Source organism: Rhinopithecus roxellana, chromosome 5 (genome assembly GCF_007565055.1).
Source record: "Rhinopithecus roxellana isolate Shanxi Qingling chromosome 5, ASM756505v1, whole genome shotgun sequence".
NCBI lineage: Eukaryota > Metazoa > Chordata > Mammalia > Primates > Cercopithecidae > Rhinopithecus > Rhinopithecus roxellana.
This window is the reverse complement of record NC_044553.1, coordinates 111,583,126-111,598,434: the sequence shown is the minus strand read 5'-3', so window position 1 is coordinate 111,598,434 and position 15,309 is coordinate 111,583,126. Positions and strand designations below refer to the sequence as shown.

At 54.5% G+C, this 15,309-nt stretch overlaps 1 protein-coding gene and 1 long non-coding RNA gene across 2 annotated transcripts in view; one reads left to right on the top strand and one right to left on the bottom strand.

Moving 5' to 3' along the window:
• Positions 1-10,514, top strand: part of TBC1D2B (TBC1 domain family member 2B) — an 83,738-nt gene extending 73,224 nt beyond the window's left edge. The window contains 3 exon segments of the mRNA XM_010378661.2: positions 1,682-1,867; positions 3,450-3,571; positions 7,119-10,514. Of these exon segments, the coding sequence (XP_010376963.1) occupies positions 1,682-1,867; positions 3,450-3,571; positions 7,119-7,314 (504 nt within the window). The 3' untranslated portion in view covers positions 7,315-10,514.
• A 1,686-nt stretch (positions 10,515-12,200) lies between these two features.
• Positions 12,201-14,958, bottom strand: LOC115897655. The gene is made up of 2 exons (XR_004057419.1): positions 14,901-14,958; positions 12,201-12,562 (listed from the first exon to the last, which is right to left on the bottom strand). It is a non-coding gene; the product is annotated as an uncharacterized LOC115897655 (long non-coding RNA).
• Between the last annotated feature and the right edge of the window lie 351 nt (positions 14,959-15,309).

Sequence of the window (15,309 nt, the reverse complement as noted above, 5' to 3'; positions counted from 1 at the left end):
CCCTCCGCCAAGCAGCCGGGCAGCCTGAAGAGTGAGGCACAGTCTGCCTCCTAGTTCGGAGAAGAGATGTGTACAAGGATCTCCTCCCACGTCAGGGCCAGCTGATATGCCCCTCCCTCTCGGACGTCTTCAGCTGGATCCTCCAGGCTGAATGAATCACGTCATCGTCAGCTGGTCTTAACAGTGAGCTGTCCGTCTCCCTTGCCACTTTACACCTCCCTAAAGGCAGCTCCTGACTGGGCATGAAGTATGGGAAAGTACGTACAGTTGACCCTTGAATAACGTGGGTTTGAACTGCATGGGTCCACTTACGTGTGGATTTTTTCAACCAAACAGACTGAAAATACAGTATTCACAGGATGTGAAACCCTCTCATATGGAGGGCTAGCTTTTTGTGTATACACCAAGGGATGACTATCGTTTTTTACACTATGGATAGAGAAATTGTTTTAGTAGGTTGGTACTAGGTTTTTATTTTTATCTTTTTCCCATCAAATCCAATTGATTAGAATTAAAAGCATCAAAGTGTAGTCCGCTGTGTGAGGTTAAGTATTGTTTTGTGAAACATTTATTTCTGTTTTGTACACATGCGCACTGGTTCACGTGGACTGGGTGATGGTTGAAGATGCATGTTTTTTTGTGAGTCATAGACAAAGGCTAAGAAAGCCCCTGGCTGACAGGATAGTGTCTTGACTCCTCAGTGTGATTCAGGGGTGTCTGTGACCAGCTTCTGCCTGGCTGTGCTGCCTCACCTCCCAGCCCTCCTGCCTGGAAGCCTGAACTCTGGCTGTAGGAACGGTTTCTCCTCAGGGCTTGGCCGGGCCCTGTCCGTGGTTCCACAGGGCTGTATGAACACATCATTACCAGGGCCTGGCCATGGTTAGGTTGGTCCATGTGTCTGGCCTTCCCCTCTCATCTTTTAACTCCTTGAGGTCAGGGTTGAACCTTATTCTTGCTCTGCCCAGCGCTGGGCCCATGCCTGACACAGAGTGGCGGTAACCAGGTATTGCTTGTCTGTCGTGCGATGGGTAGTTTATATAAGCCTCATTTAATCCTCACAGTAGTCCAGTAAGAGAGAGGTAATTAACTATTTTCCAGATGAGGCACAGAGCCAATTAGGCCATAATTTGCTAAAAGCCACCCAGCTAGTAAGTGGTAGAGCTGAGATTCAGACTCAGGTCCATGTGATGCTAGAGTCCTTGCCACCCCCACTGCACAAAGAGCCCAGCAAATGTTTGTTGAACAGATGTGGTGATGCTGCTTCCTCTTTGACTCAAGACTCCCATCTGCCCAGGATTCCAGTTTTTGGCCCTTTGTGTCAACGTCTCCTGTAGTTACATGTGGATTGGCAAGGCTGACTGTCCCACCTGCTCCTTGCAGTGGCCTATTTCCCGGGGCATTTTCAGTGCAAGAGTTGGTTTCAGGTCACAGACACCCCCACTCCCATGCCCTGTGGAAAGCATGTGTTTAGCAGACACTGAGTGTGTACCTGCAGCACACAAGGTCAGCGCTGCTGGAACATGGTAGTCTGGCTCCGTGATGGACCCCATGGCGCATTTGGAACAGTTGTGCTGCTGTCACGTGGGATCCACCCCCAGGCTCTCAGGTTGTGTGTCTGTTTGTCTGCTTACCCGGTGACCTGGCAGGCCCCATACACTTCTCCCCTTTGTTCCCTCTCCAGGTGGACCAGCGGGTGTTCAGAGACCTCATGAGTGAGAAGCTGCCTCGGTTGCATGGCCACTTTGAACAGTACAAAGTTGACTACACCCTCATCACTTTCAACTGGTTTCTGGTGGTGTTTGTTGATAGTGTCGTTAGTGACATCCTCTTTAAAATATGGGACTCTTTCCTTTATGAAGGACCAAAGGTGGGTTAGCTCAGCTCAGCTATTTTCAGATATACATGCTTGACAACCGTCAGCAGCGTTGGTGGCGGTAGAGTAGCCGTCTTGCCTGGAACTTGTGAGGATTACCACGGTGCCCACGGGATCTCAGCATGGCCTGACTAGAGCTGGGTCCAGGGTATCAGTAAACCACAGTCATTTGTTCATGTATCAGAAACATTCAACCCACATCAAGCCCTGTGATAGGCGCTGGGAGCTGTGACTTACAGTTGGAGCCTGAGCCTCACCATCTGTCAAATGTCTGGTAGTGTTACCCCATCATATGGAGGAGGAGATGGAGGCCCAGAGATCTAATAAGCAGGGGATTAGGGGGACTAATGAGGGGGACTAACGAGGGGGAGCCAACTTCAGAGCCTTACTGCCCATGAGCCTCCCACCCACTCTGTTGTATGTTTTTTTAAAAATCAGTTTTTGAATAAGGAATACATTTACATATTAAACCCTAATTGTATAAACAGGTGTATGTAATGGAGTAGAGGCCCCCTTAGTCTTCTAGTTACTCTTCTCAATTTATTCTGTACCTTAGCTGGGCACAGTGGCATGTGCCAATTGTCTCAGCTATTTGGGAGGCTGAGGTAGGAGGATCATTTGAGCCCAGGAGTTAAAGTCTAGCCTGGGCAACATAGCAAGACCCGGAAAACAAACTAAGAGAAAGTACAGGTTGGCACAGGCCCTTAGATATGGGAAAAGCAATTTGTTCCAAAACTGCTTGAACTTGCAAGACTACCAGGAGTCCATTCCCTCTAACCTCTAATGTACCCCGAACACAAATTTAAAAAAAAAAAAACAGCCTCCCAAATAGCTGAGACAATTGGCACATGTAATCCCAGAACTTTGGGAGGCAAGGCAGGCGGATCATGAGGTCAGGAGATGGAGACCGTCATGACTAACATGATAATACCCCGCCTCTACTCAAAATACAAAAATAGCCGGGTGTGGTGGCAGGCGCCTGTAGTCGCAGCTACTCAGGAGGCTGAGGCAGGAGGATCACTTGAACCTGGGAGGCAGAGGTTGCAGTGAGCCGAGATTGCACCGCTGCATTCCAGCCTGGGTGGCAGAGCAAGACTCTATCTCAAAAAAAATAAATTAAAAAAATAAAATTTAAAAAAATCTCCTTCCCTATCTTCAAAAGTACACTAGTTGGGATGGAAACAGCCTCTGTAGGTGGGACTTTCTAAGAGTTTCAGAATCAGAAAACTTTGGTTTTGGTTTTATTTTAAAATGATTCCTTATGCTTGTTCCTTATGCTTTATTGACTAGAAGTGTTCTCTGAATATGAAAGGATTCCACAAAGATCTCCTATAAGGAGATTTTTGGTTTGGGCTGATGTGTTGTTGAAAACCACCAGAGTTTATTTTCCTATAATAAAGGAGTCTTGTCCTAGCCAGAGAAGATTGCCCCTCAGGTCAATTGTCTTTCCCCAGGTTGGAGACCATGCAAGCCATGTCCCCCTGTCCGCAGTGGGGCCAGCACCCCCCTAGACTCCAGCCTTGTGCCTGGACCCACAGGGTTTTTCCGCTAACAGATTTCTCTGTTTATTCCACAGGTTATTTTCCGTTTTGCTCTGGCACTTTTTAAGTACAAGGAAGAGGAGATTTTGAAATTGCAAGATTCCATGTCTATATTTAAGTATCTCCGCTACTTCACTCGCACTATCCTTGATGCTAGGTGAGTCCTGGGGAGTTCTCAGATGTCAAGGAGAGCAGGAAGCCTGGCCCCTGCCTCCTTGAGAGTAGCCTGTCCTTGCTGTCTTCCAACTTGGAGCCATCCCAGCTGTACAGTGTGGGAGGGGGCATTGCTTTCCAGGGAAAGGAAAGAGTAAGGGGTGTGAGCACAAGTAGCCTTATGTAGGAGGAACTGAGATGAGGATTCTGTCCTTTATCCTACAAACACAGATCCCGACAACCAACAGCAATAGTTTCATTTGTCTAGAAAGCATTTACTGAGTACCTGCTGCGTGGTAGGGCCTGTGCTGCACACTGAGGATGACGGATGGAGAGTAAGGCCTGTCCTAGAAGACCTTGCTGGGGACACCGTTGCGCATCATTTGATCCGTGCTGTGGTAGAGGGAGCCCAGGCCGGAGAAAGGCTGAGTAAGCTGGCCAAGGGGCAGCAAGGAAACAGTATGGGGGCAGGGGTCCTTCAGGAGCGGTGGCGCAGAACTGTGGGGCAAGTGTGTTTGGGGAAGTGTGGAGGCAGCTCAGCCCGGCTGGTGCCAATGTGGCTGGGCCGTAGCAGAGCTGGGCTGTCAGGGTGTTTGCAGACTTTGCTCAGGACTTGAGGCTTCATCCTGAGCGCTAGGAAGTATTGCAGGGTTAGGCAAGAGACAAACAGGTCAGATTGGGGCAGGACTGGTGACTGTTAGAGGGCTCTAGGGAGAGAGGTGGTGACCTGGGGAGAGGTGGTCCCACAAGTGGAGAAGGAGGGTGGATTGAAGAGAGGGAGGGAGGAATTTTGACTTGGAGGACCCCTGAGTTTCTGGCCTGGGAGGCCAAGTGTTCAGGAATCCTCCCTGGCCACACAGTCATTGCCTGTTCTGGGCCACCTTTGTCTGTATGTCCCCTGGACCACAGCTGTTGGCTGCTCTGACCCTGACAGCTGATTCAGACAATGGGAGCTGAGGTGCTGGCTGAGGCCATGCCAGGCCTCCTGGAGGTCGTTGCTATTTTCAGGGTCTTTTATTGGGAGTGGGTTTGTAAGTTTCAGGCTTACTAATAGCACCAACAACAGTGCCCTGATTTCTGCCAAATGAGAAAGGATATTGGAATCATATTTGCTCAATCAAGTTTGATTCTGGGCCGGGCGCGGTGGCTCAAGCCTGTAATCCCAGCACTTTGGGAGGCCGAGACGGGCGGATCACGAGGTCAGGAGATCGAGACCATCCTGGCTAACATGGTGAAACCCCGTCTCTACTAAAAATAGAAAAAAACTAGCCGGGCGACGTGGCGTGCGCCTGTAGTCCCAGCTACTCCGGAGGCTGAGGCAGGAGAATGGTGTGAACCCGGGAGGCGGAGCTTGCAGTGAGCTGAGATCTGGCCACTGCACTCCAGCCTGGGCCGCAGACTCCGCCTCAAAAAAAAAAAAAAAAAAAAAAAAAAAAGTTTGATTCTGAGTCCTGGGGTGAGCCTTGAGAGTTTCTGTTCATCTTGTGTTGGGTCAGGATTCCTCAGAGTGACACGGAGTGAGCTCATCCATGCCGACAGCTAGGGCTGTGTCGGGAGCGCCGCTGCCCTCAGTTCTGTACTGGGTCCCAGGCACTGCCAGGAGGAGCAGAGGCGAGTGTGCGTGGCTCTGGCGAGTGCCCGCCCCTTCCCTGGCACCAACACTGCTAGACCTTGCATGGTCCTGCAGCGCCTCCTTGTGAGCGGCTCGCAGTACAGTCTCCCCTGCAGCTTGCTTTAGAAAGCTGGGTCGCCAGACCAGCAGGTGCTTTAAGGAGTGCCAGGCCACAGTGACAGGCTCCCCAGTGTTACGAAGACTGCAGGGGCCCATAACCCACTATGGGCTGCAGCCTCAGTGTTTTAGTGAGCTCCCCAGACTAGAGGTTGCAAGGAGGCCAGTCCTGCAGCACAGTGAGTGGCCTTCAGAAACACAGGGAGGGAGTTGTGTGGTCAGCTGCATTCAGGAGATGGGGATTAAACAGGATTGAACCAGGCCCTGCAGCAGGACTTCTGGGAGCCTTTCAAGGTGCTGAGCATCGTCTCCCAAATTTAGCTGACCACAGAGCGCCTTCTCATCTCCCAGAGGAATCTTCCAGGCCTGAGGCAGAGGTGGGGTCTGGCTTCCCGGGTGCCAGCGTGGGCTCAGAGGCCTCTGTCAGCTCCTGACTGAGGAGCAAATGAAGAATTACACTTCGGGCTCACGTTCTGCAGCACAGGAGGGGTGGGCGCCCTAGGTTTGGGGTTTGTGGGGGCTGTGGGCTGACAGCTATGGGGGAGAAAGTACTGGTGAGTGGGGACCCCGTGCCCCGTTCACATGAAGCCTCCTCCCGCCTGGTGGGGCTGGCAGCCCAGTCCGCAGAGCCAGGCAGGAGGTGGAACCTGAGAAATCCACATGCGGGGACCCCTGTGCTCAGGTATTCCCTGTTCTCTGGTGCTCCCATGTTCTAGAACACACGCTGGGGAATTCGGAATTTAAATAAAGCTGGCCTTTCTGACCTTGAGCCTCTGGACGAGAGTTAAGCATGTCCAGGGTTTGGAAACACAGAAGGCTGCGCCCTTGTGTGCGCCGTGGGTTGACAGGAACCCAGGCGGCTGACGGCAGCAGGAGCAAATGGCCTGCTCCACTGGGACAGGCAGGGGCATTTCTGTTTCATCACAGCTTTTCCTGGGGCTGGTGAGTCTGTTGCGCCTTTGGTTGACAGGAAAGGAACGAGCCCCTGTTTCTGGATGCAGAGCGTCTGAGGCCTGGCAGAATCCAGAGAGGGGAAGATGGTGGCCCCGTGTTGGAGGAACTGGCTTACTTTATGATCTCCAGAGACCAGCGTGGCTGACCCCTTAGTGCTACAAATCCATAGCCAGGCCTCAGGACAGCTTTTGGTTTTTTTCTATTAAGCCACTGACCAGTGGTTAGGAGCAAGTGATCACAACCTTAACATTTTTATTGTAAATTGGAGCCTTGACCTGGGGATAATGTGAAACCCACGAGCTGCACGTTTCTCTGTAGACTGCATCTGGACACTTGTCACATTGCCAACTGGCTCTGACAGTCATTGCCGGGACTGCCTGGGCCTGTGTTCATTCCCAGTCAATCAGTCCTGGGACACAGACGTCCCAGACTCATGCCTGGTGCCTGCCTGAGGAGGCATACACACCTGCACCCGTCATCACCATGCAAGCTCTCTTCGCTGAGAAGCACTCTTCTCAGCGCTTATGTGTGGGAACTCGAGTAATCCCACACCCTAGGAGGTAGCACTACTGTTATCCCCAGTGTGCAGATGAGGAATCAGAGGCCGGAAAAGGGGGTGACTTCAGTCACACAGCAAGCATGTGGCAGAGCTGGAGTCCAGGCCATCATTCTGAACCTGCCCCTGGCTGGGCCATTGTTCCTTGTCACCTCTCTGCAGAAGGTGGGCCTCATCCCCTACGTCAGACCCCTAGCCTGGCCAGCACTCTTCCCACCCTGTGTCAGGCCACCTACTGTGCCTGTGAGGGCTGTGTGTGAGCACTCATGTGAGCATTGCTGATTCTCTTGTCTCTCCCCTGCATCTTGCCAGGAAGCTGATCAGTATCTCCTTTGGGGACCTGAACCCCTTCCCCCTACGCCAGATCCGGAACCGACGCGCCTACCACTTGGAGAAGGTCCGGCTGGAGCTGACCGAGCTGGAGGCCATCCGTGAGGATTTCCTGCGTGAGCGGGACACCAGCCCTGACAAGGGTGAGCTGGTCAGCGATGAGGAGGAGGATACCTGAGTGGGTCCCGGGACGCTGCTCTTCCTGCCTTCACAACCAAAGTGTGCCCAAAGGGTGAAAGCACGCTTAAAAGCCAGAATGTAACGTGTGTGGCCTCTGGGAATCTGCTGGGCAGATGTCCAAAGCCAGACTGCACTTCCTCATTTCCCACTGTGCGGGGGCAGGGGTGGGAGGTCTCATCTGTTTACAGCCATTTCCATGCCATGCTTTTGGTTACACGTATCTCAGTCATGCTTTCTGCCTGATTGGTGGATCCTCAGGCTTACCAGTGGCTATTTGCAAGAGCCTGTTTCCAGCCTCCGTCAGCCTGTCGGTGCTCTGACCCCGAAACCTTGCTTTGCTGGGCGTCTCCCTATGTTCTCTCTCCTGTACATAGTGGGCAGTGGTGTGTGGTTTTGAATGGCAGTGCTGTGAAGGATGCCCACTGTGCTTCAGGCACCTGTAGGCCAGAGGGTTGCTGCCTCAGCATAAGGTTGGTATGAAAAGGGACTGCCTTAGAAAAGCAGACACAGTCCCTTGTTCAGAAATGGCCACTGTAGAAAGCCTGTGAACCTCCCACCAGTGGCTTTAAGCTGCCAGCCATGCCCCATTTCTAGAATAGCCTTTGCTCTTCCACATGCAACCCTTCCAATAGTGGCTCCCAGCCTGCATGGGGAGGGCCTGGCTGCCCAGACACCCACCCTCACTTCTCATGGCCAGCCTGCATTTGCAGATCACTGGGCTGCTCCGTCCCCAGCTTGTCGCGTGCCTGGCGTGGCTTGGTGAGATTCTGTGGAATGCCCTTCTTGACTTGTGGGAATCATTCACAAAGTACGACGGTTCGGGATTCCAAGTCAACGGTGGACTGGCATATTGCAAAGCAGACCCACCCCTGGGCTGGCCTTGGTCGAGGGGATGGAGGAATCTTTTCGGTGGCGCTTTGCAGGGCAGTGGTGCAGCTGCAGCATGAATGCTCTTGGACAGTTGAAAACCTTGGCTTCCTTGGAGATGGCCAGTGCTCCTGGTGTCTCCTCCACCTGACTGGGTTGTGCAGGAGGCCGGCTGCCAGTGTCTGGGGCTGGGAAACGTTTTTGCTTGGGGCCCAGGCTTGGGTGAGCTCTCCCAGGTGTGTGCCCACCCCACCACTGCCTGGAAGCATCCTTGTTCTCTGCCATGACACAGGGTCACTGATGCCTCTGACACGGCAGTTTCTGGGAACTCACAGGACTGCCTTTCTAAAGGCTGGGGAGAGGCTTTGAGCAAGGAGTTCATTTTTGCTTAATCCCTCTAGACCATCCCTGATGCGTAGATGTGAAAGGATGTTTTCTCCCACAGTGTTATGAAAATACAAGAAAAACGGTCTCAGTGGAATGTTTCATATTACCTGAAAAAAAACTGGAAATCATCCTTTGTTGATATGAACACACTGAGACTAAGAATTGAAGCAATGCAGTTTTAAGAAGTACTTTTTTCCTGTTATTTTTTGCTGTCAACTTTCTAGCAGTGCCACGGCGAAGCTGGCATTTCCGCACGCTAGACTGAGCTCCGGCTTCATGTCTTTAGTGGAGCTGGTTAACGTTTCACTGGGTAGAGGGGCTGGCCTCTCTATATTTAGCCAAAAGCCTTTGCTTCTTTTCAGGCATCAAAAATAGGTTTTGCCATTGTCTTTGTCTTTGAGAGCAGCAGTTTGAGGTCTGACTCCTTCAGGAAGTTGTCCTGTGAGCTGGGCATTGCAGTCTGCTCGAATCAAATGTTGGAACCTCCCACCCCCTCAGCCCATCGGGAAACAACAGCTGTCAGCCTTGGGGGCGGCTGCTGAGGAGGTGCAGCAGGAATGGGGCTGGGCCGGTGGGCCAGGACCAGCTGCCCTCAGGTTTTACTTTCCAAGCTGATGGCCCCTAGAACATGCCAGCACACACTGCCATGTCCTGGGGCTAAGATGCTGCCTTTAGGGACAGGCTCGTGTTGTCCAGTTTGCCCTGAGAGATGCACCTGACCTGGGTCCCGTCATGGCTGCAACCCACGGTGGTATGTTCGTGTTTCCAGACTGTTGTCAGCAGCTGCCGGGCAGTGTGTGTGTGAGAGCAGGAGAGTTCCTGGAGGAAAGGGATTGGGGACACTTTTTCAGAGGTTCTCCTGCCTAGAATCAAGTGATGTGTGTCCAGAAGGCAAGAGAGGACAGCTCTGCCTGGTTCTAGTTTGGGAACAGGATGGAGCCAACTCCTCCTTCCAGGACTGTGGCCTCCACTCTTTCATGCTAACACTTCCCCGCTTCATGTCACTGAGGAAAGAGCTGCTCTGTCCCCTCCAGTGCCCTGAAGGTCCCTGGCCTCCACTGGCTGCCATGGCAGGGGGCCTTCTGGCAGGGGCTGCCCCACACTGCTGTTCCTCCTCAGAACCTTCACCCCAACACCCAGCCCATGGCCGCTGCAAGGGGGACTTTGCCAGCTGGGAAACCCAAAGGCCTGTCCAAATACACGCACCAGGACCGAGGGGAGCTCCCTCCCCACACCTGCTGGGAATTGCCAACTTTTATATGGATGGGGTTTTTTTATGGGTTGAACCTCTGTTAATACTTTTGTGTGCTTTCACTACAGTTTATATTTTTATAGGCTATTTTCTCAAGGTGTTTCTAGATTCCACATATCTATTTTATATAACAAGTTCTTATGTTATGTGTGTGACTCCCTTGTATCTGTGCCAGCCTGAGCCTCCGAGTTGCTCTTCCCTCAGGCCCTGACTCTCACTGACTCGCTGATGTGATGTCTGGGCCCACTTCTTACCCCAGGTAGCCCCGGGCGCTGCCTGTAGTCATGCTGACAGCTGTACAGTAGCCGCCAAGACTGCTGATGGCTGGAGACGGTTCTGGTTCCAACTACGGTATATTGATATAGGAAGTATTCTAGACAGATCCTCGGTTGGGTTTTCTAACTACAAGTTTGTATTGCACAGATCCCCACCCGCCATCCTATAGTTTTGTCTTCCTGTGTGTTCCGGGGCTTCTGGGCAGCTGGGCCTGCCCAGGGAAGTCCTTGCAGGTGGGAGGCCATACAGAGACCTAGTGTGTGCTGCTGAGTGTCCCATCGCTGCTGGGCAACTGGAGGACTGCAGGGGGCGCCAGGTGACTCTCTCCTTTTATATCATAGCAGCTCCTGTGCTGACCTTCAAGTTACATTTTGGAACTGTAATACTAAGGAAGAAATAAACTAATTTGTATGATATTCTGCACTGAAATTCCGTTATAGTCACTAGTGATGAGGCTCACCCCAAGGGCTTGGAGGGTGGACCAGGGCTTATTGGTGTTGGGAGGCGAGGAGGGGCTCTCTGACCTTCCAGCCTAGCTGTCCCTGCCCTTGGCTCACCCTGGGGCAGGTGCGTCAGGATGCCTTTGCCAGCAGGGGCAGCCTTGGGAGGCCCCAAGAACCATGGCCAAGCTGCAGGTGTGGGCTGGGGGCACCAAGGTGGGAAGCCAGGAGCTGGAGACTCCCTGTGTCCAGATAACCCCTCACCCAGCCACAAAGAACAGGCACGCCTCCTTCCGCCAGCTGTGCCATGCCCTGCCTGAGTCACAGGCTTGTTTGTCTTCTGCCTGGGCTGACAGCTCAGGCCCAGCTGCCACTGGAGACACCCCCAGCCATCAGTGGAAAACACCCAAGAATGATGAGCCAAAGGGGTTCCCATAGGGGTGTTTCAGGGGTGGCTCCAGCAAGGATTCCCAGACAGGGCAAGCCAAGGCCTGGCAGGCTTTTCCCTTCTGGGAACATGGATTCAGCGAGGCTGGGGGTTCCTGAAGTCACGCAGCACAGCAGCGGCAGCAGAGCTGGGACAGGGACTGGCTCAGTGTGTGGGTCAGGAGCAAGTCGACAGGCCCTGCTCCCCACCCCTTGGAAGGGGCTGCCACCAGAGGCAGTTCTGACTAAGGCCTGGGAAGCCATGACTCAGAGCATGGGCCCCCAGGGTCTCTTTGGGCCAGCCGGGCTGCTGTAGACAGACAGGAAGCACTCCTAACGCTCCTTCACCCTCGGGCAGCGCAGCAGGGCTGGGACTCACGCTAGCTTGCCCAGCAACTTGCTTTCCTGCGTGACCTCTGGCAGGCTGCCCGCTTTGTGCAAAGCCGCCGCTAGGACCTGCTCGGGGCCCTCTACCTCTTCCACCTGCTCAGGGTGGCCTGGAGCTTGGAGGTGGGCAGTCGGAGCCTAGGATGGGCCTGTGTCAGCAGGGCATGTGCCCTTGGGCCAGTTACTTCCTCTCAGAGCCTTGGGCTCCTCCTCTGAGGATGGGGCTTGTTGGTGTAAAATGAGGTGAGCATGTTGAGTTGGGGGAGCAGCAGGACATGCACCTGTAGGGAGCCGCCCTGGCCAAGCTCCCTCCCTCCCTTCCAAGTCCTGGGACAGACACAGTAGGGCACAGCTGGTCAGCCTGCTCTTCTCCTCTCTGCCCACTTTTTGCAGAGAAGTCAACAGATACAACAGGGCCAGGGAGGTGCCCCCAGGGGCCCCAGTCCCCATCACTCGAAGGGGCAGTCCCTGCAAGTGACAAGGTGGGCCCAATCCCTGTGGAACAAGTCTCTGAGGACCACAGAGTGGGGCCTCAGGCGGGCAGCAAGTAAGGGCCAAGCTGTGCCCCTGCCCAGAAGACCTTCCTGCCCCCAGAACCCCACCCTCTGCAGACAGGCCTCCCTGGGCAGCAGCCCCCGGCTTCCAAGGCCTTCTGTGCCTCACCAGACGCCATGCTTTCATGGACCCGACTGCTGCTCTGCCCACTGCAGATCTGCCCCAGAGGAGCACATGAAAAGCCAGCACCTGCCAAGGTGCTGCCGTGGTGGAGTTTTGGGCAGAGGGGTTGGGGGAAGCGTTTCTGACTTTTAAGATTCCCCAAATCCAGGATGAAGTCACACTGTGCTTTGGAATGGTAGATGCTCATTTATGTAAAATCATAAATGTTACACGAACTGTTAGAATAAAAAAATACCTTTTTTGATGGGGAGGAGGTCCCCAGCCTGCCGCTGGGTAGGGAGAGGGGTTTAGCACCATTAGGGCGCGGGGGCGGGAGCTCCGCCACAGCCCTTGGTGGGCACTGAGGTCTGTCGGTTGGTCTGTGCATCCTGGCACAGTCAGCGGCAGGCAACCCACTGATGGCCTCGAGAGGGGGCGCCGTGGCTGGACGGATCATGAGCAGCAGCACTGGGTGCAGACGGTGGGCAGCTGGCAGGGGCCCAGTAGGCGCAGTGTCTCACAAAACCCAAAGGACAGGCCGTCTTGCTCACAGCCTGGAGTGGGGGAGGGGCAGAGGGGCATCAGGACCAGTGGTTTGGGGTACCCACAACCTGGCTCCCCATGCCAACCACCTTAAGGAGGCTCCAGCAGCTCCCCACTGAGCAAAGGGCCCCAGTTTCTGGAGTGGCTCCCGAACCGGAGTTGCAGGTCCCCAGCTGTTGCTGTTTCTGTCCCACCTGCTCATGGCCAACCCCAGGACTCGAGAACGGGTGCTGCTGGGCTGAGGTTTCTGGAGGAAAGGTTCTGAGACCCCACCCTGATGCCTTCACATGCCCATGAAAGAGCCTACCCGGGGCAGTGCCCTACCACCCCATCTCCATCCTTGCTCACCCCTGGTGTTCCCCAACAGATCCTGGTACAGAACTGTGGTCCCGGGGCCTCCTGCCAGCCTGCAGCAGCTTCTGCCATCCACTCCCACCACCACCCCCTGCCCCAGTACATCTGTCCTGCCAGGCCTCCATGACCACCTCCGGCCACGGGGTCTGTACTCAGGCTCGAGTTCTTAGTCATAGGGTCCCATCTCCCAGGCCAACCTCCCACTTCTCAGGTGGGTCACGAAGCCTAGAGTGAGTAGGCCTTACAGGCCATCAGCAGAAACCAGGGACTGAGCCCAGGCCAGCTCCAGGCTGTGCTTGTCAGGGCTGAGGCTTGGCTGGGCCCTCCTGCCCCATGGTTATCAGAGCTATTTTGGGAGGTGGCTTGTTTCCAGCCTCCTGGCCTTGCTCCTGATTCTGCTGCTGGTGCTGCTGACAGACCCAGCTTACTCCAGCAGGAAGAATAGGAGGACAGCAGCTATCCCTGGGCCTGGGACATCCCCCAGGCCCAGCAGAGGGCACGAGGCAGCAGGCAGGCTCCTCCACCCCAGCTCCAGGCAAAGCTCCAGAGCGCACATCTGCAGGCCTGCAACCTGGTCACCTGGGGTGATTTCAGACAAGTTGCTTCACCTCTTGGGCCTTCGTTGCCTCCTCTGTCAACCCCACCTCCACAGCAAATGGATGTGGCCATGCTGTGTCACTGCAGTGACCACACACTCTGGAGTTTCCTGGCTTTCCACATGTCCCACCAACTGTCCCACAGACCAGCAAAACATCCTGGGAATTCCAGGTCTCAAAGTCCAAGATACCTTCCCAGCCGCCCCTCCACTGTTCACTGGTGGCAGAAAACTCCTCACTTAGGACAGCTTCTAGTTCAGCCACCTAACCAGCCCCCGTTGCCCACTCCCTGCAGCTCACTCACACCCGCTCCTGGGAGACCTTGCAAGCCCAGAGCCTCCTGGGCCATCCGTCCTTGGTTCTAGGCCCCCAGGTGCCTCAGTTCCTGTTCTCTGCCCCATCTGGTCCTCATCCCCGGGGATCATAACCACCCTGCTCCCTCTGGCCAGCCCTAACCCTGAAGGTGAGAGACATGGTGCCAGCACCCAGCTTAGGCGACACACAGGAGCACTCTGAGATGCTGGCTAGGTGCATGCTGAGGGCAGGCAGGACAGGGTGGGGGCACTGCCACTGGGCCTTGAGGTAATGCGGTTTGAGGCAGGAAGGCCACCCCTGCCAGAGGCAGGGTAACGAGGCATGGCATAGGCCACTCTGAGCCTGAATGAAGGCTGCCCAGGAGCCAGTGCAATAGAGAAGGCTGTATTGGACAAGGGGAGAAGGCAGACCGGGGAGATTGCAGGGGGCCCCGAATGCCAGCTTGAGGGCCCTGGCTGAGGACTCTGTCCTAGGGGTAGGGAGCAGACAGCCAATAGCACAGGGGCCACAGCTCCTCACGCCACAGCTTCTGGATTCCTTAGACTGGCAGGATTGGCCCCAGGCCCTCTCCCTGACCTTGCAATTGGGGATGACAGTGGCTTTGGCACAGGGGAAAAAGTTGCTTTCCCTGAGTATCCCCTCGATGCCCACGCAGTGCTGGGCCCTTCATGCCTAGACTTCATTTATGCAAGGATGGGGCTTGGTGGCCCCTTTATTCAGCACATGAAGGCCCTGAGAGGGAAATGGAGCCCAAGGCCACACAACTGGTGAGGGGAGCCTAGGTGACACTCCAGGGCCACCACGTTTCCTGCCATCAGCACTGCTGAGAGCAGCTGGGGCTGCAGGAAGGAAGTGTATGAGTGTGTGTGTGTGTGTGTGTGTGTGTGTGTGTGTGTGTGTGTGTGTGTGTGTGTGTTGGAGGCAGCAGCAGGGTTGTGCAGAACCACCTCTAGCTCAGGCCCTTCCACCAGGACCCAGCTGGCCAGGAAACCCCCCCACCACTGGGATTAGCAGAACCCTGGAAGGGAGGCCCTTCCTGCCTCAAACCCCATTACCTCATCAGCAGGACCCTGGTTGTGCGTACCTATAAATCTCAGCTACTCAGGAGGCTGAGGCAGGAGAATCACTGGAACCTGGGAGGTGGAGGCTGCAGTGAGCCGAGATCGCGCCATTGCACTCCAGCCTGGGTGACAGAGTGAGACTCCATCTCAAATAAAAAAAAAAAAAATAAACATCTGTATTAGATAACATGGGTTTCCTAGCTTTGGAAGGTATCTGCCCAGTTCTCCATTTTCGTTTTGTCATCATAATAGCATTTTAAGGAATGCTCAAATGTCTGTATCTCAGATTCCCGATTCTGAGACCCTGAGGACACTGAGTGTCAACGATGGGAAGACCAAGGGGAAAAGGGAGGACTAAGAGACAAAGGGGGAGACTGAGGTGTAGAGAGACCAAGGAATGGCGGGGGAGACCGAGTGGGGAGAGGAAGACCG